This window comes from Schistocerca cancellata, chromosome 1, assembly GCF_023864275.1.
Source record: "Schistocerca cancellata isolate TAMUIC-IGC-003103 chromosome 1, iqSchCanc2.1, whole genome shotgun sequence".
Taxonomy (NCBI): Eukaryota; Metazoa; Arthropoda; class Insecta; order Orthoptera; family Acrididae; genus Schistocerca; species Schistocerca cancellata.
This window is the reverse complement of record NC_064626.1, coordinates 80869815-80892725: the sequence shown is the minus strand read 5'-3', so window position 1 is coordinate 80892725 and position 22911 is coordinate 80869815. Positions and strand designations below refer to the sequence as shown.

General features: G+C 45.0%; 1 protein-coding gene across 5 annotated transcripts in view; it reads right to left on the bottom strand.

Annotated features, from left to right (window-relative positions):
* The window catches only part of LOC126165698 (trithorax group protein osa-like), a 121841-nt gene extending 99406 nt beyond the window's left edge, over positions 1–22435 (bottom strand). For all 5 annotated transcript variants that reach the window (XM_049920341.1, XM_049920342.1, XM_049920343.1 and 2 more), the window contains exon 1: positions 22301–22435. In XM_049920341.1, the coding sequence (XP_049776298.1) occupies positions 22301–22397 (97 nt within the window). In that variant the 5' untranslated portion in view covers positions 22398–22435. The remainder of the gene's footprint in view (positions 1–22300) is intronic.
* Between the last annotated feature and the right edge of the window lie 476 nt (positions 22436–22911).

The following is a 22911-nucleotide window of genomic DNA, read 5'->3' as shown; positions in this document are numbered from 1 at the left end:
GACGTACATGCGCGGTTATCCCCACATCGCAACCGGTCGCCGATCGTTCGGTCGGTTTCTTCCACACCACGGAGATACGTGTGGGAATGTCCGTCATCGTCTCTGCCACAGAAAAACACTATTTGGATTTTCTATACAGCCAGCAACTGTCTGGCTTCGAGTGGAATGATTTGGAGTTTGCAGAGGTATTAATTGCCTGTGCTTTGGCGCTAATGTTGTATGCTAACACTCTAATGGCGAAAATTTAGTCGGGACGTCACACTTTAACACTAAGTCACTGAACCACCGTAAAACTTACGATTGCAGTTGGTACCAATTCGTGGTTCCCTCCAATCTAGTTTAGTCGGATAGCGTGTCAAGCGCGATATTTTGTGCGTATTTAGTATGTTGGGTCTCACTCGAAACCTTACAATTTTAATTAAGTAGCGCATAAATCATAAATTACGCCATTTGACTAAACTACGGAGTAGTAAAATTTACGATTGTCTAGTAACAATGTAACATTTTCACCCCCTCACACCCCCCCCCCCCCCACCCACTTTAGTGTTCTAGAGTTAATGCTGAAGATTGTGATTTTGTTTGAGAACAAAAACGCAGCGCGCATCAATGAAGAGGATTTAAAACCACAAAAAGGAAGAAACATTCGTTTTTGACGTCCCGTTGATAGAGACAGGCTGCAGGTTCGTAATGAGAAAGAAAATCGGTTGTCTCAGTTTTAAAGAAACTATCCCGTCATTTGCCTCGCGGGTTTCTGGGAAACTAAGGAAAACCTACATTTGTATGATGGTATGGGATTTGAACCTTGGTAGTCCTGGATGCGAGTGCAGTGCGTGAAGCTCTCGGTATAGCTCTACAGTGGATGCTGTCCTTCGACTTGTGAAATGACTGACTGATTTATTTATCCTGGGACCTGGAGTTTAAGGCGCATCCGAATGGCAATAAAACCTAGCATCAGATACACAACAGTTGACCAGAGGTGACAGTGCTATACAAAAAGTATGATATAATGTGAAGCGAATCCCGAACGTTTTGAAACTGTTAGTTGCTAAGCCATTAAGCCGTCTCACACAACGTTCCAGGGCCCATAGAAACTTTCTTTTCCTTAGCCGTTAGGGCGTCTAGGACAGGTTCCGCTTATCTCAACTTCTGGCCATTTATTTGATTTAACTTTGCGGAAGGATGCCCTTCCTGTGCCGCATCCACCAGTTACCTCAGGTTAGGAAGTCTTGTGGGCCACCTGTCTGTGAATCGTGATCGTATTTCAGCTGTTTGTGTCATATGTTCTGAGAACGGGAATGGGGACCAGCCCAGCATTTGCCTAAACGAGCGTGGGCAACCGCCGAAAAGCACACTCAGGTTGGCCGATGCTCCAGCACGGTAGCTAACCCGCCGTACGGATACGGTCCGCGTCGGGCTCATCTCTCGTGAGATAGTGCGCTGCGCATTACGCTATACGAGCGTGTCCCGGTATTCGCCCAACCAAAACCATTCTATGGGATTGCCACAGTACACAGCGCGATTCATCACTCCAAATCGCTCGTTTCCTGTTATTCACTGTCGAGTGGCGTCACTCTTTACAATAACTCAAGCGTCGCTTAGCACTGACTGATGAGGACCTGCTGGACCACCGTGTCCCATTCCTTTTAAATCTGTTCACAGACACTGACCTAGCTGGTTTGCTGTTAGCACTGTGGAAATCATGGCTGATTCCTTCCGCTGATTTCATGCAATTTTTTACAACCACCTGCGTGCTCTTGATTTTGCCATCGTTCTTCTTCCGCATTTCTTCAGTCACATCAATAACGTCACCAACAGCCGACTAGAGCAATTTTAGAAGCGTGGTAATTGTCCCTGATTGGTTTGTTAATTGACATCCAATGACTAATCCCATTACGGTATATTGATAATTTTTACTTTATGGACCATCTGACAGCAACTGAATAAAACACAATTTTAGTGCCATACGCGGTTTCACCTTTATTTTCTGCAAGGCGTCTTCAATGGCCTGCAATATGTACGAGGCGTGATTTTTAAGTAAGTACCCTTTTGAAATTAAAAAAAGAAGACGTGCTAAGATATCTCAATTTTATGTTTACATGAAAGCCTGTGCCTTGATCTACGCACTGACGCCATTACAGTCTGATTCTTCCTTGTTTACGTTGTGTACTGAGTGTTTAAGGTGCCTCCGATAATCGTGAGTCCCGCCGACTGTGAAGTACGGGCTGTTATAAGATTTCTTGGTGCTAAAGGTCTAAAAGCGATCGATATTTATCGTGAGATGTATGCAGTTTACGGAGAAAACATTATGAGTGATGGAATGGTAGGAAAGTGGGTGAGAGTATATAAAGATGGCCGCACAAATATGCATGATGAACGGAGTGGGCGTCCTTCGGTCGTTAATGAAAGTTTGGTCAAGGAAGTGGACAATAAGGTGAGAGAAAGCAGACGCTTTACGATTTCCTCCTTGCGGAATGACTTTTCTGATGTTTCTCGTAGTGTTTTGTATGGCATTGTGACCAAGCACTTGAATTACCGAAAATTGTGCGAACGTTGGGTACCGAAAATGTTGACAGATGTGCACAAAACCAAACGTTTACACAGTGCATTGACTTTCCTTGAGCGGTACCACAACGGCGGTGATGATTTCTTAAGCCAAATTGTTACGGGCGATGAAACATGGCTGGCCTACGTCACGCCAGAATCAAAGCAACAGTTTATGGAAGTTGAGCAAGTGCATCGTTTTGCTGCAAGACAATGCCCGTCCGCATGTGGCGAATCAGACCAAAGATCTCATCACATCTTTTCGATGGGAAACTCTAGATCATCTTCCGTACAGCTCCGATCTTGCGCCGGGCGTTGTGGGCGAGCGGTTCTAGGCGCTTCAGTCCGGAACCACGCTGCTGCTACGGTCGCATGTTCGAGTCCTGCCTGGGTCATGGGTGTGTGTGGTGTCCTTAGGTTAGTTAGGTTTAAGACGTTCTAAGTCTAGGGGACTGATGACCTCAGATGTTAAGTCCCATAGTGCTCAGAGCCATTTGAACCATTTTTTTGTGTTTGTTCATTTATCCCATGTTTATTTTCACGATGGCTTTCTGAATGTGGAAGTTTTCTTGCATTTGTATAAGATGTTTGGTATGATTGCTTATTCTCATTATTTTCATTTCTTGTTCCATGTTTGTAGGATGGTTGTTATTGTGTTTTAAATGTTCTGCAAGTGTAGAATGCTTTGTTTCGTACTTCCAACATCTGATATGTTCTTTGTATCGTGTCAGAAAGTCCATAAAGTAAAAAATTATCAATATACCGTAATATTACACGCAACTGAGGAAGACAGGCCTACGAAAGTTGAAGACTAATCCCATTGTGTTGTTACTGTTTCTCTACTGACAACAAAACATTCCCTGCCTCGTTTAATCTTTCTGTCGTGAATCTGGTGGTTAATTCCTCAGCACTTTTGGTATCTGGATATTTTTAATTAGATAACGTGTATGTATAGTTAATGGTTTACAGCACATGACGATTCAATTACTCCAGATGGTGCACCGATATTGAAATCAGATGTTGGATAAAATACTTGAGCTTCGTGGCACTCGTTCTCCTTTTTCAAATACTTAGGTGTTGTGGAACACCACCCGTACAAAATAATTCGAATCTTTTATTACATTCAAACTCATACACTACTGGCCATTAAAATTGCTACACCACGAACATGACGTGCTACAGATGCGAAATTTGACAGGAAGAAGTTGCTGTGATATGCAAATGATTAGCTTTTCAGAACATTCGAAAAGTTTGACGCCGGTGACGACACCTACAACGTGCTGACACGAGGAAAGTTTCCAACCGATTTCTCATATGAAATGACTCTGAGCACTATGAGACTTAACTTCTGAGGACATCAGTCCCCTAGAACTTAGAACTAGTTAAACCTAACTAACCTAAGGACATCACACACATCCATGCCCGAGGCAGGATTCGAACCTGCGACCGTAGCGGTCACGCGGTTCCAGACTGTAGCGCCTAGAACCGCTCGGCCACCCCGGCCGGCGATTTATCATACACAAAGAGCAGTTGACCGACGTTGCCTGATGAAACGCTGTTCTGATGCCTCGTGTAAGGAGGAGAAATTCGTACCATCACGTTTCCGACTTTGATAAAGGTCGGATTGTAGCCTGTCGCGATTGCGTTTTACCGTATCGCGACATTGCTGTTCACGTTGGTCGAGATCCAAAGACTGTTAGCAGAATATGGAATCGGTCGGTTCAGGAGGGTAATACGGAACGCCGTGCTGGATCCCAACGGCCTCGTATCACTAGCAGTCGAGATGACAGGCATCTTATCCGCATGGCTGTAACGGATCGTGCAGCCACGTCTTGATCCCTGAGTCAACAGGTGGGGACGTTTGCAAGACAACAATCACCTGCACGAAAAGCTCGACGACGTTTGCAGCAGCAAGCACTATCAGCTCGGAGACCATGGCTGCGGTTACCCTTGACGCTGCATCTCAGACAGGAGCGCCTGCGATGGTGTACTCAACGACGAACCTGGGTGCACGAATGGCAAAACGTCATTTTTTATGATGAATCCAGGTTCTGTTTAGAGCATCATGATGGTCACATCCGTGTTTGGCGACATCGCGGTGAACGCACAGTGGAAGCATGTATACATCATCGCCATACTGGCGTATCACCCTGTGTGATGGTATGGGGTGCCATTGGTTACACGTCTCGGTCCCCTCTTGTTCGCATTGACGGCACTTTGAACAGTGGACGTTACAGTTGAGATGTGTTACGACCCGTGGCTCTACCCTTCAACTGATCCCTGCGAAACTCTACAATTCAGCAGGATAATGTACGGCCGCATGTTGCAGGTCTTGTACGGGCCTTTTTGGATACAGAAGACGTTTAACTGCTGCCCTAGCCAGCACATTCTCCAGATCTCTCACCAATTGAAAACGTCTGGTCAATGGTGGCCGAGCAACTGGCTCGTCACAATACGCCAGTCACTACTCCTGATGAACTGTGGTATCGTGTTGAAGCTGCATGGGCAGCTGTACCTGTACACGCTATCCAAGCTGTGTTTGACTCAATGCCCAGGCGTATGAAGGCCGTTATTATGGCCAGAGGTGACTGTCTGGGTACTGATTTCTCAGGATCTATGCACCCAAATTCCGTGAAAATGTCAGTTCTAGTATAATATATTTGTCCAACGAATACCCGTTTATCATCTTCATTTCTTCTTGGTGTAGCGATTTTAATGGTCAGTAGTGTATTTTATTCGCTTGGTTGCGAAAATTTGCGTGACTGTGCTACAAGCACTGTGTCTACTGTCAGTCCTCGTCCGGTGTCTGGAGGAGGACGTTTTCAGTGAAGTTTGGCACTGAGTGTGACAGTAAAAGTGTAAAATCTCGCAACGCGGCCCCGCAGCACGCGAAGAGCGGGCTTTCCTGTGTCGGAGCAGCGGCGTGAGAATGTAGCGGGACCGCGAGCAGTGTGAATCCGGTCAGCTGCCAGTCACTTGTCCGCCGTCCAGCCGGCCCTGCGCTGTAAAACTGCTGCCGCCACAGCTAGCCTTCCACTGGTGCGTGAGGCGCGGCCTTCGCATAAACACGCACGCACCATGTAGCTCTCCCGTCTCTCTCTCTCCCTCTCTTCTCCTGCCAACACGCAGACTCATAGCGGCGTGACGTCAGGGCTGTTGTCTCCCTGTAGGCACTACTCGGAGCTCCCGATGTTACGACTTCTGCTCTTAAATCGGGAACTGTCTTCCGTTCTTTTCCTTGTTCGTGACTACGATCTTCATCTCATTGGCCTGTGCTGTGCCGTTTTGCCACAAAGGATCGCACTGCAGACCTCGCTGACGGTTTCACCAACATACTCTACTGGCCATTAAAATTGCTACACCAAGAAGAAATGCAGATGATAAACGGTTATTCATTGGACAAATATATTATACTAGAATTGACATGTGATTACATTTTCACGGAATTTTGGTGGATAGATCCTAGAAATCAGTATCTAGAACAACCACCTCTGGCCGTAATAATAGCCTTGATACGCCTGGGCATTGAGTCAAACAGAGCTTGGGTGGCGTGTAAAGGTACAGCTGCCCATGCAGCTTCAACACGATACCACAGTTCATCAAGAGGAGTGACTAGCTATTGTGACGAGCCAGTTGCTCGGCCACCATTGACCAGACTTTTCAATTGGTGAGAGATATGGAGAATGTGCTGGCTAGGGCAGCAGTTAAATATCTTCTGTATCCAAAAAGGCCCGTACAAGACCTGCGACATGCGGCCGTGCATTATCCTGCTGATATGTAGGGTTTCGCAGGGATCGAATGAAGGGTAGAGCCACGGGTTGTCACACATCTGAAATGTAACGTCCACTGTTCAAAGTGCCGTCAATGCGAACATGAGGTGACAGAGACGTGTAACCAATGGCACCCCATACCATCACACCGGGAGATACGCCAGTATGGCGATGACGTATACACGCTTCCGCTGTGTGTTCACCGCGATGTCGCCAAACACGGATGCGACCGTCATGATGCTGTAAACAGGACCTGGATTCATCCTAAAAAATGACGTTTTGCCATTCGTGCACCCAGGTTCGTCGTTGAGTACACCATCGCAGGCGCTCCTGTCTGTGACGCAGCGTCAAGGGTAACCGCAGCCATGGTCCTCGAGCTGATAGCCCATGCTGCTGCAAACGTCGTCGAACTGTTCGTGCAGATGGTTGTTGTCTTGCAAACGTCCCCACCTGTTGACTCAGGGATAGAGACGTGGCTGCACGATCCGTTACAGCCATGCGGATAAGATGCCTATCATCTCGACTGTTACTGATACGAGGCCATTGGGATCCAGCACGGCGTTCCGCATTACCCTCCTGAACCCCCCGATTCCATATTCTGCTGAAAGTCATTGGATCTCGACCAACGAGAGCAGCAATGTCGCGATACGATAAACTGCAATCGCGACAGGCTACAATCCGACCTTTATGAAAGTCGGAAACGTGACGGTACGCATTTCTCCTCCTTATACGAGGCATCACAACAACGTTTCACCAGGCAACGCCGGTCAACTGCTGTTTGTGTACGAGATATCGGTTGGAAACTTTCCTCATGTGAGCACGTTGTAGGTGTCGCCACTGGCGCCAACCTTGTGTGGATGCTTTGAAAAGCTAATCATTTGCATATCACAGCATCTTCTTCCTGTCGGTTAAATTTCGCGTCTGTAGCACGTCATCTTCGTGGTGTAGCAATTTTAATGGCCAGTAGTGTACTGCATTTGCGCACAGTGTCCTGCACGCAAACTGTTGATCGATGGTACTATCGAATTTCGATCTTTATAAAAATATGGGATACCTCTTTCGCCATATAGCATGGACTTTTTATAAAGCCACAGTGCTTCTTATCACGAGTAGGTAATGGCTCTCTACTTGCAGTGTCCTCTGAAGTGACTAAGTAAGAGGATTTACTGGAATTCGGACCAAAGATTTACTTATAATACGGAATCTACCTAGTTGACATCAGAATGACTGACAGGGAATTAAGTTCAATTAAACATTTTAAGAGACGTTTATCAACGACAGCTATCACAGGACTAGGAAAGGAATGGTGAAAAGCACGTGGGGGAAATGGCAAACGAGCTATATTCCATGATAAAGGACATTTATTCTCTTTTCTATTTTATCAATCTTTTCACGAAGTAACGATATCTTAGGAATATAATTCCTTACCGGGGCGGATTCTAACAATGTCTCTTGCTATAATTCTTTCAGCAAAGGACCGTGTTATCAGAAGGCTGGGACACTGGTACTCTGGTATACGCACTGTCGCATACATCACTGCAGAAGAGAAAGAAAGCCACTGGAAGATAAGTTCGCAGTATCAAGAAAAAATCCCTCTAATTCCTACGAACTACAAAGATGATGCCGTCGTGTGGTCATTCAATCTGCTCAAGAGCACAATGGAAAAGTCTTAATGTGAAAGGATAATGGAAAAAAATCGTCCTCCCAAAAACTAAGTCGAAATCGACAAAATCTGCAGATGACTTCCCCCGGTAACTAAATTTAATTACTGTAGAGTTACCTACATTATGAAACGAAACGACTGACTTACTCCCAACCAAAATGTTTACGCTAAGTGCGCTCGAAAGCACCATGACCTACCACATCATTAGGCCTAGTCTAAATGACTGAAAAAATTCTAAAAGTTCCCAGACGGTGTGATCTGGTGCAACATCCCTGAGTGGCGACGAAGGACAGCCAATCGTCAGGAAACGACACTGCGGCATCAGCGGCTTTGTCCAATAGGGTGGTTGCTGGAAGTAGCAATACCATTTGCCCAAGCCAGCTTGCCGCACAAAATTTGCACAGTCCAGCGGAAAATTCCACAGCAGAGGTCATCAGTCCCCAAGAAGGCTATTCTGATTCTACGCTCGCACACGCATATTTGTACATAACAGAACTATCCATGATTAGGATTATGGATAATAGATAACACTAGATAATGATATGAAATAATAAAGAAGTCAATTAAGTTGGTTCCCTAAGCAGTTTTTCAGCCCTGTTAGGCAGGTTGCAGAAAACAATGTGCTGAACTAAATGAAGCAACTACACTCCTGGAAATTGAAATAAGAACACCGTGAATTCATTGTCCCAGTAAGGGGAAACTTTATTGACACATTCCTGGGGTCAGATACATCACATGATCACACTGACAGAACCACAGGCACATAGACACAGGCAACAGAGCATGCACAATGTCGGCACTAGTACAGTGTATATCCACCTTTCGCAGCAATGCAGGCTGCTATTCTCCCATGGAGACGATCGTAGAGATGCTGGATGTAGTCCTGTGGAACGGCTTGCCATGCCATTTCCACCTGGCGCCTCAGTTGGACCAGCGTTCGTGCTGGACGTGCAGACCGCGTGAGACGACGCTTCATCCAGTCCCAAACATGCTCAATGGGGGACAGATCCGGAGATCTTGCTGGCCAGGGTAGTTGACTTACACCTTCTAGAGCACGTTGGGTGGCACGGGATACATGCGGACGTGCATTGTCCTGTTGGAACAGCAAGTTCCCTTGCCGGTCTAGGAATGGTAGAACGATGGGTTCGATGACGGTTTGGATGTACCGTGCACTATTCAGTGTCCCCTCGACGATCACCAGTGGTGTACGGCCAGTGTAGGAGATCGCTCCCCACACCATGATGCCGGGTGTTGGCCCTGTGTGCCTCGGTCGTATGCAGTCCTGATTGTGGCGCTCACCTGCACGGCACCAAACACGCATACGACCATCATTGGCACCAAGGCAGAAGCGACTCTCATCGCTGAAGACGACACGTCTCCATTCGTCCCTCCATTCACGCCTGTCGCGACACCACTGGAGGAGGGCTGCACGATGTTTGGGCGTGAGCGGAAGACGGCCTAACGGTGTGCGGGACCATAGCCCAGCTTCATGGAGAAGGTTGCGAATGGTCCTCGCCGATACCCCAGGAGCAACAGTGTCCCTAATTTGCTGGGAAGTGGCGGTGCGGTCCCCTACGGCACTGCGTAGGATCCTACGGTCTTGGCGTGCATCCGTGCGTCGCTGCGGTCCGGTCCCAGGTCGACGGGCACGTGCACCTTCCGCCGACCACTGGCGACAACATCGATGTACTGTGGAGACCTCACGCCCCACGTGTTGAGCAATTCGGCGGTACGTCCACCCGGCCTCCCGCATGCCCACTATACGCCCTCGCTCAAAGTCCGTCAACTGCACATACGGTTCACGTCCACGCTGTCGCGGCATGCTACCAGTGTTAAAGACTGCGATGGAGCTCCGTATGCCACGGCAAACTGGCTGACACTGACGGCGGCGGTGCACAAATGCTGCGCAGCTAGCGCCATTCGACGGCCAACACCGCGGTTCCTGGTGTGTCCGCTGTGCCGTGCGTGTGATCATTGCTTGTACAGCCCTCTCGCAGTGTCCGAAGCAAGTATGGTGGGTCTGACACACCGGTGTCAATGTGTTCTTTTTTCCATTTCCAGGAGTGTAAATCAATACAATTAATAATTTCATGACGGGCTGTATCTGGATAGCTCAGACAGTAAAAGTATTGTCCAATAAAAACAAGATTACTATTTCGAGTCCCAGAGGTTTTAATCTATCAGGAAATTTCATCCTTCCACAGCTGTGGGGAGCACTGCAGACAGTATATCCTTCAGATACATCATCTTCTCTTTTAACTCAGCAACTGAGCTGTAAAACAGCTGAGTGCTGGCAAAGTAGTCGTAATAACGTGCCTCAGCAGCGAAATGTGCGCGTGTCGTGTGCACTTTGGCCTCAGTAAAATGTCGAAGCTGCTTATTCGTTTTGGAACGTGTGGTGTCACCGCCAGACACCACACTTGCTAGGTGGTAGCTTTAAATCGGCCGTGGTCCATTAGTACATGTCGGACCCGCGTGTCACCACTGTCAGTAATTACAGACCAAGCGCCACCACACGGCAGGTCTAGAAAGACGGACTAGCACTCGCCCCAGTTGTACGACGACTTTGCTAGCGACTACACTGACGAAGCCTTTCTCTCATTTGCCGAGAGACAGTTAGAATAGCCTTCAGCTAAGTCCATGGCTACGACCTAGCAAGGCGCCATTAACCATATCTGAGAGTCTCACTTGTATTATCAAGAGCGATGTACCACAAGGATGAATTAAAGTTAAGTAAACAGAAGCTCCATACTTTTCTTTATAGCATTCATTAAGTATCCTGTTTCAGACCTCACGCCAGCCGGCGTGTGTGTACGCGTGCATTTCGGCTACTTCCGAGTGGCGTGGCTGTCTTGCAACGGCACAACAGAACGACCTGTGTTCTCCTGTGCCTCTCGGAGTTTGACAGGCTGCAGCCGGGAGTCGAGTCAACGGTCTTCGGAGTGGACTGCCTGGGGGGCGCTGCAGAGCCGGCACAATGCGGCTGCGGCTTCCGGGCGCGGAAGGTCAATGACACCGGGAACACGCTCCGGGCCCGCACCTCTTCGCTGCAACGCGGTCAGCCGCCGCGGTTTTGCCGAGAGTCGTTACTCTGACGTTGCTCTGCTAATCTGACTGCAGCCGTTTAGGGCAGCCGAAGATAATGATGGAAGGAAGTGTGCCCGGTAATTTTACTCGTAGCTTCGTGACAGGAGGCCTGTTATTAGCGTGGTGTAGTAGCGGAGAGAATGCAGCGGACAAGTTGAGTAAATTAAATGGAACCTCCAGTTGCATAAAAACATTCATTTACACGACCGGCTTCGAGTCTTGTCCATTTTGAAGTGATGAATGATTAGTCACGACAGAAACCAAATCGTAAAAATCACTGATGTGCTAAAAAGTCGAACACATAATGGACTAGCGACCGAAAACTGTTGTATAAATAAGTACATTGTTTATATAATTGCAGTTGCCATTATAATAAAATTAATAACAGTTGCGTATGGCACGTGTCCCAGATGAGTTGTATGGTGGATCAAATAGCAAATTAAATTTCAGTATTTTAAACATAGCTGCGCAACAGAAACGGTTCCACGTAATAAGACTAAAAACAGCCGACCAGTTGCAATGGAGTCGCTTGTGAGCTCTGCAACATCCATGTACTAATTTATTTACATGACAAACCCTATTTTCAGGCCTATATTTTAATTTGGACTAATGGATCTATGTAGATATTTGTAAAAACGACGATGATACATCATTCCATATTAATGTAATACTGCCGCCTTCTGAAGAAGACAGATTTAAATCTGTCGAAACCTAGGTAAAGATTACTTTATCCATTGCAACTGGTCGGCTGTTTTTAGTCTTAAATTAAATTTCGCTTTAGAACCACTCCCTTATTTGAAATAAGGGGCAGTCGTTAACCAAAAGCAAATACTCTCTGATGCTCAGTCTCTTTTGGAATTTATTAAAATGTACGTTCCTGGCAGGATGGCTCTACGAGGAGTGTGTTTTTTTAAGTACGTACCGTTTTGAAATTAAAAAAAGACGCGCTAAGATATCTCAATAATTTTATTTTTACATGAAAGCCTCTACCTTAATCTACTTTTCTACATAATTTCTGTCAATATTGAGGCACTTGTCATAACGTTGTACCAATTTTTGAATACCCTCCACATAGAAGTCTGCTACCTGACTTGTTAACCACTGCATCAACACAAATTTCAAAACGGTACTTATTTAAAAAAACACGCCTCGTACATGAAAGTCCGATTTCGTTTCGGCGCTCCTCACGAACCATCTCGCGCCATCATAGAGTCGTGAATGTATATTCCACTTCAGCCATATCCAGTCTGGACATCTGATTTTTTGAAGAACATGAGTGCTAGAAATTGCACCATCATTGAAAGTTATTACTGCATCCATAACAGCTACCTTCAACACTGTCAGCTCGACAAGTATAGTTTTCGATATTCGCTCCTCAATACAGCTGACAATGCTTTCATTCGGATTCTACGAGAGACCGTGGAGATATCTCCTAAGACTACTTGTGTTTGCCAGATCCCTTTGTTTTACTTAAATGCACCAATAATACCAAGGAATGCTTGTGAGTAAACGATATGGCTGTACACTCATTTTGTATGATGAGTGTATTATTTGATATTGCTTTGAACCGGTTGCCTCGAAACTTCAGTTTCATGTTAAATTGCTTTATTCTCGGAACTTCTAACGGAGAAGGCACGTACACTGAAACAGCACAACACAGCAGTAACTACGAACCACACGTGTTTCAAATTCCCAAAGCACGATATACAGGGTGTTACAAAGAGGTACGGCCAAACTTTCAGGAAACATTCCTCACACACATAGAAAGAAAATATGTTATGTGGACACGTGTCCGGAAACGCTTACTTTCCATGTTAGAGCTCATTTTATTACTTCTCGCCAAATCACGTTAGTCATGGAATGGAAACACACAGCAACAGAACGTACCAGCGTGACTTCAAACACTTTGTTACAGGGAATGTTCAAAATGTCCTCCGTTAGCGAGGATACATGCATCCACCCTTCGTCGCATGGAATCCATGATGCGCTGATGCAGCCCTGGAGAATGGCGTATTGTATCACAGCCGTCCACAATACGAACACGAAGAGCCTCTACATTTGGTACCGGCGTTGCGTAGACAAGAGCTTTCAAATGCCCCCATAAATGAAAGTAAAGAGGATTGAGGTCAGGAGAGCGTGGAGGCCATGGAATTGGTCCGCCTCTACCAATCCACCGAATCTGGTGTTGAGAAGCGTACGAACACTTCGACTGAAATGTGCAGGAGCTCCATCGTGCATGAACCACATGTTGTGTCGTACTTGTAAAGGCACATGTTCTAGCAGAACAGGTAGAGTATCCCGTATTAAATCATGATAACGTGCTCCATTGAGCGTAGGTGGAAGAACATGGGGCCCAATCAAGACATCACCAACAATGCCTGCCCAAACGTTCACAGCAAATCTGTGTTGATGACGTGATTTCAAAATTGCGTGCGGATTCTCGTCAGCCCACACATGTTAATTGTGAAAATTTACAATTTGATCACGTTGGAATGAAGCCTCATCCGTAAAGAGAACATTTGCACTGAAATGAGGATTGACACATTGTTGGATGAACCATTCTCAGAAGTGTACCCGTGGAGGCCAATCAGCTGCTGCTGGTGCCTGCACACGCTGTACATGGTACGGAAACAACTGGTTCTCCCGTAGCACTCTCCATACAGTGACGTGGCCAACGTTACCTTGTACAGCAGCAACTTCTCTGACGCTGACATTAGGATTATCGTCAACTGCACGAAGAATTGCCTCGTCCATTGCAGGTGTCCGCGTCGTTCTAGGTCTTTCCCAATCGCGAGTCATAGGCTGGAATGTTCCGTGCTCCCTAAGATGCCGATCAATAGCTTCGAACGTCTTCCTGTCGGGACACCTTCGTTCTGGAAATCTGTCTCGATACAAACGTACCTCGCCACGGTTATTGCCCCGTGCTAATCCATACATCAAATGGGCATCTGCCAACTCCGCATTTGTAAACATTGCACTGACTGCAAAACCACGTTCGTGATGAACACTAACCTGTTGATGCTGCGTACTGATGTGCTTGATGCTAGTACTGTAGAGCAATGAGTCGCATGTCAACACAAGCACCGAAGTCAACATTACCTTTCTTCAATTGGGCCAACTGGCGGTGAGTCGATGATGTACAGTACATACTGACGAAACTAAAATGAGCTCTAACATGGAAATTAAGCGTTTCCGGACACGTGTCCACATAACATCTTTTCTTTATTTGTGTGTGAGGAATGTTTCCGGAAAGTTTGGCCGTACCTTTTTGTAACACCCTGTATAAAAAGATGTTTGGTTGTAGCTACGCCACAGCCATGGAGATAGGCATGAACTTAGGTTCTGGTACTCAGACATTTCTAGAAACACCTTTTTATGATCTGTATCCGAAAGCTGAAAAAAATATGGAAAAGAATAATACATGACATGTTCTGATGGACCCCGAAAGGACAGAGGGGTGTGACACCTGTGCAGCATTACGTTCAAACCAAATTTACTAACAAACGGAAAATGAAAGTGTCCATACGCTATACATTTTTGTGATCGGCATGAAACGATCTTTTTTCCAGTTTTTGGACATTTTTCAAGAGCAGATTCCCTTAAGAATGAGAATACAACACAAAATAAAGAGCAGATACCTCGGGCCTCTGTAGACGGTGGCTACCATCGGTCACTAGCGGCGACATCGAGCAGCTGAATCATCTACGGATTACCATTTGTATTGCTGATGGCTGCACACGATGTTTCATTGTATTCTAGTCACGTCTTCAGCGTAACGGGCTTTTGTCTTTAAGCTTCAGCCTTCAAGGTCTGACACGGACAGAAGTTTAAAAGTACTATGTTCGCAGACCATTGTGAGTATTCAGTAAAACTAGTTTTATCTGCCCATCTTTCAGAAAATGTCCTCAAAGTACGCCCTAGAAATCTTGACGGATGCGGGAAAGAGTGCCAACTTCTTGTAGTTACAGTCTCCTGTGTACAAAAATCAATCTTCGAAATATTCCTTATTAATACAAGTTTAAAGCATTGTTTTGTTCGATCTGCGCCTTATTATGACTGACAAAACACTTTGCAGTCTCCTCACTTCCACGTACCATACCTTTGGATCACAATACGGAACACTTCGGCGTGGCTCCTCGTTTCTCGTAGCGTGCAGTTATTCTGAGATGCACACCCTCTATTTTGCAGCCTTCATAATTTTTACGGATACTAGATTGGCTCCGCTCGCTATCTATTGCACAGAGATCCACCGATTTTTGCGATTGTCGTATAAAAGGCTGCAGTATCGCAGCACTGGTAACTGGGCTTGCTAGTGTTCGTATTTGCTCAGACATGTGCATAAGCCCATGTCGTCTTTTCACGAATACAAACAACTACTGGAAATGTTGGTAGTCAAGTTACAAACTCATTTCTCAGTCTCGTTGAGTACCTCTTTATGTTTCCACACTTCCAGTATTAATTCAATACGCCGTCACATAGCTCAGATTTGCTTGCAGCACTGTCGTCTGCTCAATACAGAAACTCAATTACTGCGATCTACTTTTCCGTTAGGGAACATAGTGCTGTGCCACCGTTTAATATATAATGAAAATATATATGAAAATGAACTGTCCGTTATATCGTTTAAAAAGTAGCGCCGAAGTTATTTATGAAAACCCTGAAAGACCTAAGCCATGGTGCTTGAAGGAGATTTTGAACCCAATTCTCTCTCCGCGCAAAACCCCCTTTAGGGACTCGACTTCCGCTGAATTTACCGTCATGGCGATAATGTGAGGTATTGTGGGAAGGAACAAGTTAGTTTACAATTCTTGCGGGACAACAATTCCTGCGGGACAACAACAAACCTTTCGGTGATGCACAACTCCCCCTGAAGATGGTTCACCGACTCCCTGAAGTTCTCGACCTAACTAAACGAACCAGTGACGATACGCGCAGCTCGGCTATGGATCTTGTCTATCTCACATATTAGTTCTACCTGATTATGGCCCTAATCTCATGAGCCCTCAAGAATCGGTTAAAAGACAACTTTGTAAGGTACCTCTGTCTGGATGAATTACATTTCCGTAGGGTTTTTCAATGACTGTGTCACATCTGTTTTCCCACTTAACAATACGATATTCTACAGCTGTAAATGTTTACAGTGATTGATTATCAGCGTTGTGAGCAAATCGTAATGCGTCTTTCCACTCATTTGCGCAAAGTTTATGAACGCCGACAGCCATGCCCTTGTGGTACAAGTTGAAGCTCTGCAGGTCATCCGGCTTTTCGTTGCAATTTTGTGGGTTGTCGACTTCCGAACACGCAACAGCAATTGTCCTAGATCAGCTTCCGACGTTATTCACCAGCTGATGTACACATATCATGAATGTTAATGGGGCAATAACATTGACGTGGAAAATATCAGAAAGCCACTTTTACATCCGACAATTTTCTACACGTTGTGAAAGTGGTACTTTCTTTTGCTGGTAAATCTTAATTCCAGTCGCTAATTTGATTAAATGTTCCTTAAGTTCGTATGTGTTAACCATAGCACCAGCGCGCTTGTTTTATTTTATGCAAACACCCTTTCTAGGAGTTATGGTTATAGATGGAACTATTCACATATGCCACACTATCAGAAAGTAGTAAGACATCATTTGAAGATCATCTGGCATGGGAGGTACAGTAAGGGAGCACGATAGCGATGACAGACAATGAACCAAAACAGAATATTTTTTATGAAGAGCGAGACACTCGATATCACACGCACGCACGAAATGGCAAAGTAATAAAAACCTGCGAAACAGCACGAGTAAATGTTAGCGTATATGTAAAACAACCAACTAAAATGTTCTTACATTTGCTGTAGTCTATTCACATCCAGTCTCTTGCATATTTCCGCAAGGAATTTCTTCAGATTATATACCGTTCCTAATTTTTGCGCCGTATGAGAATGCCAATGCCCAATCGCAAGAGTTCAAAAGGTAATACATCTTAAAGAAAAGGGAGGAAGGAAGGTTGGGATTTAACGTCCCGTCGACGTCGAGTTCCTTAGAGACGGAGCATAGGCTCGGGCTAGGTTTGGGAAGGAAGGGGTGGGAAGGAAACTGGCGACGCCCTTTTTAAACGGATCCCAGAATCTGCCTTAAGCGAATCAAGGAAGCCGTGGAAAACTCTGGATAGCTAGATGGGGATTTGAACACACATCGCCGGCCGGTGTGGCCGTGCGGTTCTAAGCGCGTCAGTTTGGAACCGCGTGACCGCTACGGTCGCAGGTTCGAATCCTGCCTCGGGCATGGATGTGTGTGATGTCCTTAGGTTAGTTAGGTTTAAGTAGTTCTAAGTTCTAGGGGACTGATGACCTCAGAAGTTAAGTCCCATAGTGCTCAGAGCCATTTTTTTGAACACACATCCATAATCAAGGAAATGGTTTGTTGCCTGATGTATTACCGACGTGACTGATAACATTTTTTCCGGTGTTCAGTTAACGATTCCATTGTTTAATATATTTGGTCGACTGACGTAATTCTCCTTGACAGACCGGTTGGCACCTACTCAGTAAGTGTATCTCAGCCAGTAGCAAGTTTCTTCTGACGATGCCTTCTGCGTCAGTCGTGGAAATACTGTACAGAATAATGGAGTCGTCAAAACAGTTGGACAGCTATAAATGTGTCACCTACACAGGGCACACCATTACCTGCGAGGTACACCGACATTTCATGAGGCAATTTCTGAGATTAAGGTGATGGAAACGTCACGCATAGCGTAGATGATGAAGATAGGCTCCAAAGTTCACAAGTGCCCCTCATATCAAAACAGCCCACTTATCTTCGATCTCCGTCAGTTCAGCAATGGAGCATGGATTACAGGTTGTAATGTCCCCACAGAAAAATACCCTCTACCACGCAACAATTAATCATTGTCAATCAAACCATCCACATTTATTTACTTTGGAAAAGTATCTGATCTGATTTTCTAGTAATATATGCGCCGACAGCTCGTCGACGCCAAAGTATTTTCTAGTGCGTTTATTCTTTGGAATAACAGAGATACATATATGTATTCTCCATGGTTGTGGGACGGGTAACTAGGACAGCTTCGGAAGTATCTGTTGAAAGATTGACGGGTTTCTAAAAGAGACATATTTGCTTTTCTTCTCGCTAAAGCGAGCTATTAACATTTGTGCCACTAGCGGGTTGTTTGAAGAGAAATAAACTGTAAAGGAAAATAATTAAGACTTGGAACCAACAGCGATCTGGACATGTAAGGAAGATGGATTGAATATACAATTTCCTTCATAAATAAGGTTTGTGACCCCTTTTATTCTGGAGTGAATGAACGAATGAGTTCTTTGTCTGAATCATTGATGATCGCGTTGGCCCTGTAATTAGTGGGGAAGTTTCAGCTGTGTCGAAGAGAGCCTGCAATCACCGAGTCTTTGTTAAATCGTCCAAAAAGGCTTCGTACACATCTGGAATTCGAAATCTTTCGTAAAAAGAACGAATTGTTCAAACGATTGATTTTCCCAACTGAATGCAGCGCTTAACAATAATAATAAATGTAAAGATCTCTTACAGCAAGCCAGCCGCTGAATACTAAGACGAAGGGCTCCACCAGAGATTCTATTTGGCTGATTTCACGTAATGAAATATTATATCAAAAACTGTACACCGATAAAGGAGAGAGAGAGAGAGAGAGAGCGAATGAAAATTAGAGAAAATACTAATAATCCTCCATTAGTCTAATCTTTCGCCTGTCTTATCACGGATCAGCCTAAAGACAAAACGGGAGGCCCTTACGTTACTGTATAGATTTATGTGTGAAAGTGAAGGGATCTTAAAGGCAACAGATACACGTCTATACAGACAAGACATTACACAAAGTTAGCGGCAAGCTGCATGCATTCATCATTCAGCATCTATTCTTCTTACATTAATACATTATAAGGTCCAGCTTATTGGTTGAATCCGAGGCTATGTACCCCCTCACAGTATAACCTGTTACAACTTTTATGCAATAGTGAGCGACATTGGAGCTATTCCAAGAATTCGTAGGTGCAAGCAGCGACATTTTTGTAAGACTACTGACTAGAGATATCGTGTGGACGCAGCGGACTTGAAGATTATCTCGCGGAATTTTGCAGTGTACTTGCGTTAGTGAGCGAGACTGCGGTACAGGACAGTACTGATTCCGACAGGAAAATGCATAATTATATAGCTCATAAATTATGAAGCCCCTCATAAAAGAATGCACGTACTGTGAAGTCATCTTATTTATTCCATGACGGAGCACGGGAATAATGCTTACATGAATCAGTGGAAGTGCCTGTCTAAATAATACACGTTAATTATGCTCTGAAAAACGCTTCTGAGATATTTGGTACTTTTCTATTGTCATGTTAAGTTTAGATTTTATTCCATTGCTGCTCCATATTTCCGTGAGTATAACTAAAATGCTATTATTTACGCTTTTCCTTATGTGACACGTCCGCGAAAGTGTTTTAATAGGCAACATTTTTGGAGGGAAACGGCAATTTTCGAGTATTGTACTTATCTGTATTACCAACGACTGAACATCCATTACCGCAACACTCCAACGTATCGCTATGATTAGAATGTCTCTAGTTGTAGCTTACTAATCGAGTAATCAAAGACAACTGCACTTTTTCATTGTATAACCTTAGGTTTTTCTCCATTAAGAACTTGTCTTTGCATCTTTTTGTTCAGGCGTTATCGGAATTATAACTTTTATCGGATGATTACTCCTCACATACAACAAGTAATGCACAATCTGCAAGAATCTAAAGCGGTGATCATTATTATGTGATGAGTCATCTAATATGTATCATAAGAGTAATGGTTCTGTATTACTTCATTGGAACAGACTTTAAACCCTATATCTGTGAAAGTCCGTCCGTCCAAAATAATGTGCTCTTCGCAACCTGTAAAAAATCCTCAGATGAGTTGCAAACCTGGATAGATATTCAATACGAACATCTATGTATTTAGTTAAAATCAGTATATCGAATCAGAAGCTTTTCGATGACAATGTTTCATAGACTATCCATGGCTCATTTGATAGCGCGTATCGAGAGCGCGACGTCTGATGCAGATAAACGATTTGTTCTCGGAACGTTACGATTCTTGTGGAGTTATTCCCTTCTTATGTGTTGTTTTGCCATGATTCCTTACAGTGCGATGAGAAATATGCAGCACATTTTAAAGGGGTGATACTAATTTTTTAACCGTGCGTCCTAGACATCTCATATTACGTGGCTCGTTTGTGCACCTGCACCAGTGTAATTTCTTCAATCCCACATTATTTGTACAAGTCTCCATATATGGAACCAAAAACGGCAGAACGTAAATGATTTTATTACGTATACCTGAGCAGGAAATATTTCCGGTTTCTAAGCAGCTTATTCCTTTTCATTTATTCTAGTGCGCAAAAGATTACATGACCCGTTGGTCTGTCACTGTTACGATTCCCACTTGCTGCAAAGTTTGGAACACTGACGAAAAATGTACGAGACGAGTACGAAATTGAATGATCCCCGGCATACCGAATGAACCAAATAATCGCATAGTACACTATTTTTCAAATACCATGTATATTCTGACAGTCTTGGTGACAATCTTTGTTTATTTCGATAACGTCTACAACTTTCTGATAAGCATAGTCTTCAATACCTTATGCTTGATTCTATTCATGTATAAGCTCTCCCGGTTCCGTTTCCATCACTTAAATAAAAGAATTGCCAATCTAAAGAATTAGTCATACGATTTTCAGTTATATCAGATGCCCAAAATTCTTCTTTTTTGTTTACTTGAATAACCACACTAGAAACTTACTTAACTTACACATTTTGAGATAAATATTCAATGTTTCCTCCTATATCATTAACTAAAAGCGATCAAGTTTCGATGTCTTTTTGCAGTACATTGCGTGCTTTTCGCCTTTGATCTGTTACAGTTTGAGAACTTACACAGACACCAGCACGACAGAATCAACGACGATGGAACAAGTAATGAAAGACGTAACTTATAAAGTACGTTAATACGAAATTTCCTGACAGATTAAAACTGCGTGCAGAACCGAGACACGAACTGGGGACTTTTGCCATCGCGGGCAAGTGCTCTACCATCTGAGGTACCCAAGCACGATTCACGACCCGCCCCCACAGCTTCAATTCTGCCAGTACCTCGTCTCCTACCTTCCAAACTTCAGAGAAGCTGTTCTACGAACGTTAATATGCGTTCCGACATAGATATACCTTAAAGAAAGTATGTTAGAAAGGATTCGGTTCGATGTAACGATGAAAAGTCAGAGGTTGCGACGAAAACCACACTGGTCCATAGCATTCGTAATATCAGTACTGTGGTGTCACCGCCAGACGCCACACTTGCTAGGTGGTAGCCTTTAAATCGGCGGCGGTCCGTTAGTATACGTCGGACCCGCGTGTCGCCACTATCATTGATTACAGGTCTAGTCTAGACTCCCTAGCACTCGCCCCAGTTGTACAGCCGACTTTGCTAGCGATGGTTCACTGTCTACATACGCTCTCATTTGCAGAGACGACAGTTTAGCATAGCCTTCAGCTACGTCATTTGCTACGACCTAGCAAGGCGCCATATTCAGTTACTATGTCTTCTGAACAGATAATATTGTGACCCAAGTACCGTCGAGAGCGACATTCATCATTAATGGATCAAAGTTAAGTATCAAACTAGTTATGTCCGCTTTCTGAATTCTAATTCCTTGTCATGTTCCAGACCTCACGTCAGTGTAGTTCTTCCCTCCTCACGCCAGCCTGCGTGAGCTAAAACGCGTGCATTTCGGCCTCCTCTAGTAACACGGTGTTGGCTCTTCAGCCAACATAACAAGTACCACGTCACGTCGCACAGTTGTCTGTCGATGCTAAAACTATATTTTACAGTTCACAGTCGTGGTCTCTTTAGTAAATCTGCCGCCCCTAGTTATTCACCGTAGGAGTGAGCATATACCATCCTGTCCTTGTCGTACACGTTGAAGACGGAACACATGTGATTCCACGGTGGGAAATGCGCAGCGGTGGTGTCGAAAATACAACTGTCCTGCACTTCCCAAAAGAGCGTTTCGTTGGGTTTGAAGGGACGTCCTCGATATGAAGAGGCCCGAACCACGCGCTGTCTACTAACATAGGCCTACTGGTGTCCTGGCCGTAACAGGAGGAGGACGTCCGCGAAAGAGCACGGTGTGATGACGGCGACTCTGCACTCACCTGGGACCAGTGGCTGCGGCTGCAGCGTGGCGGCAGAGGCGGCGCCGGCTACGAGCAGCGCCAGCAGCAGCGGTGTGTGTCGGCGGTGGGTGCCCATCGCGGAATAGCCGCCCGACGCGCCGGCGCCGCTTTTATACGGCGCAGACAGAGGACAGCCGACCCGGCGCTGCAGCCGCCGTCCGCACCGCGCACACAGCTGCTGCAGCTGAGGTATCCACACGGCTACCACCGCCACACACTACAGTACCAACTGCTAACGTTGCGAACCTGCTGCAACCGTAGCACCTTCGACACTGGCACATGTCCCCGATACCAGTTTCGCTACGTTTGCTACCGAGGCAGCCAGTTCGAATCTAGGCAGTGGATGACATTTGAAACACGTCGGTCACTAACGTGATTCTAAAAAGGCGGAGGAGATCCATACGAGGTGTGACCAAAAAATAACGATAATTAGATTAAAAACAGCCGACCAGTTGCAAAGGATAAAGTAATCTTTACCTAGGTTTCGATAGATTTAAATCTGTCTTCTTCAGAAGGCGGCAGTATTACATTAACATGGAGTGATATGTCATTGCCTCTCCAACTTCCATGTACTTAATTTTATTTATCTG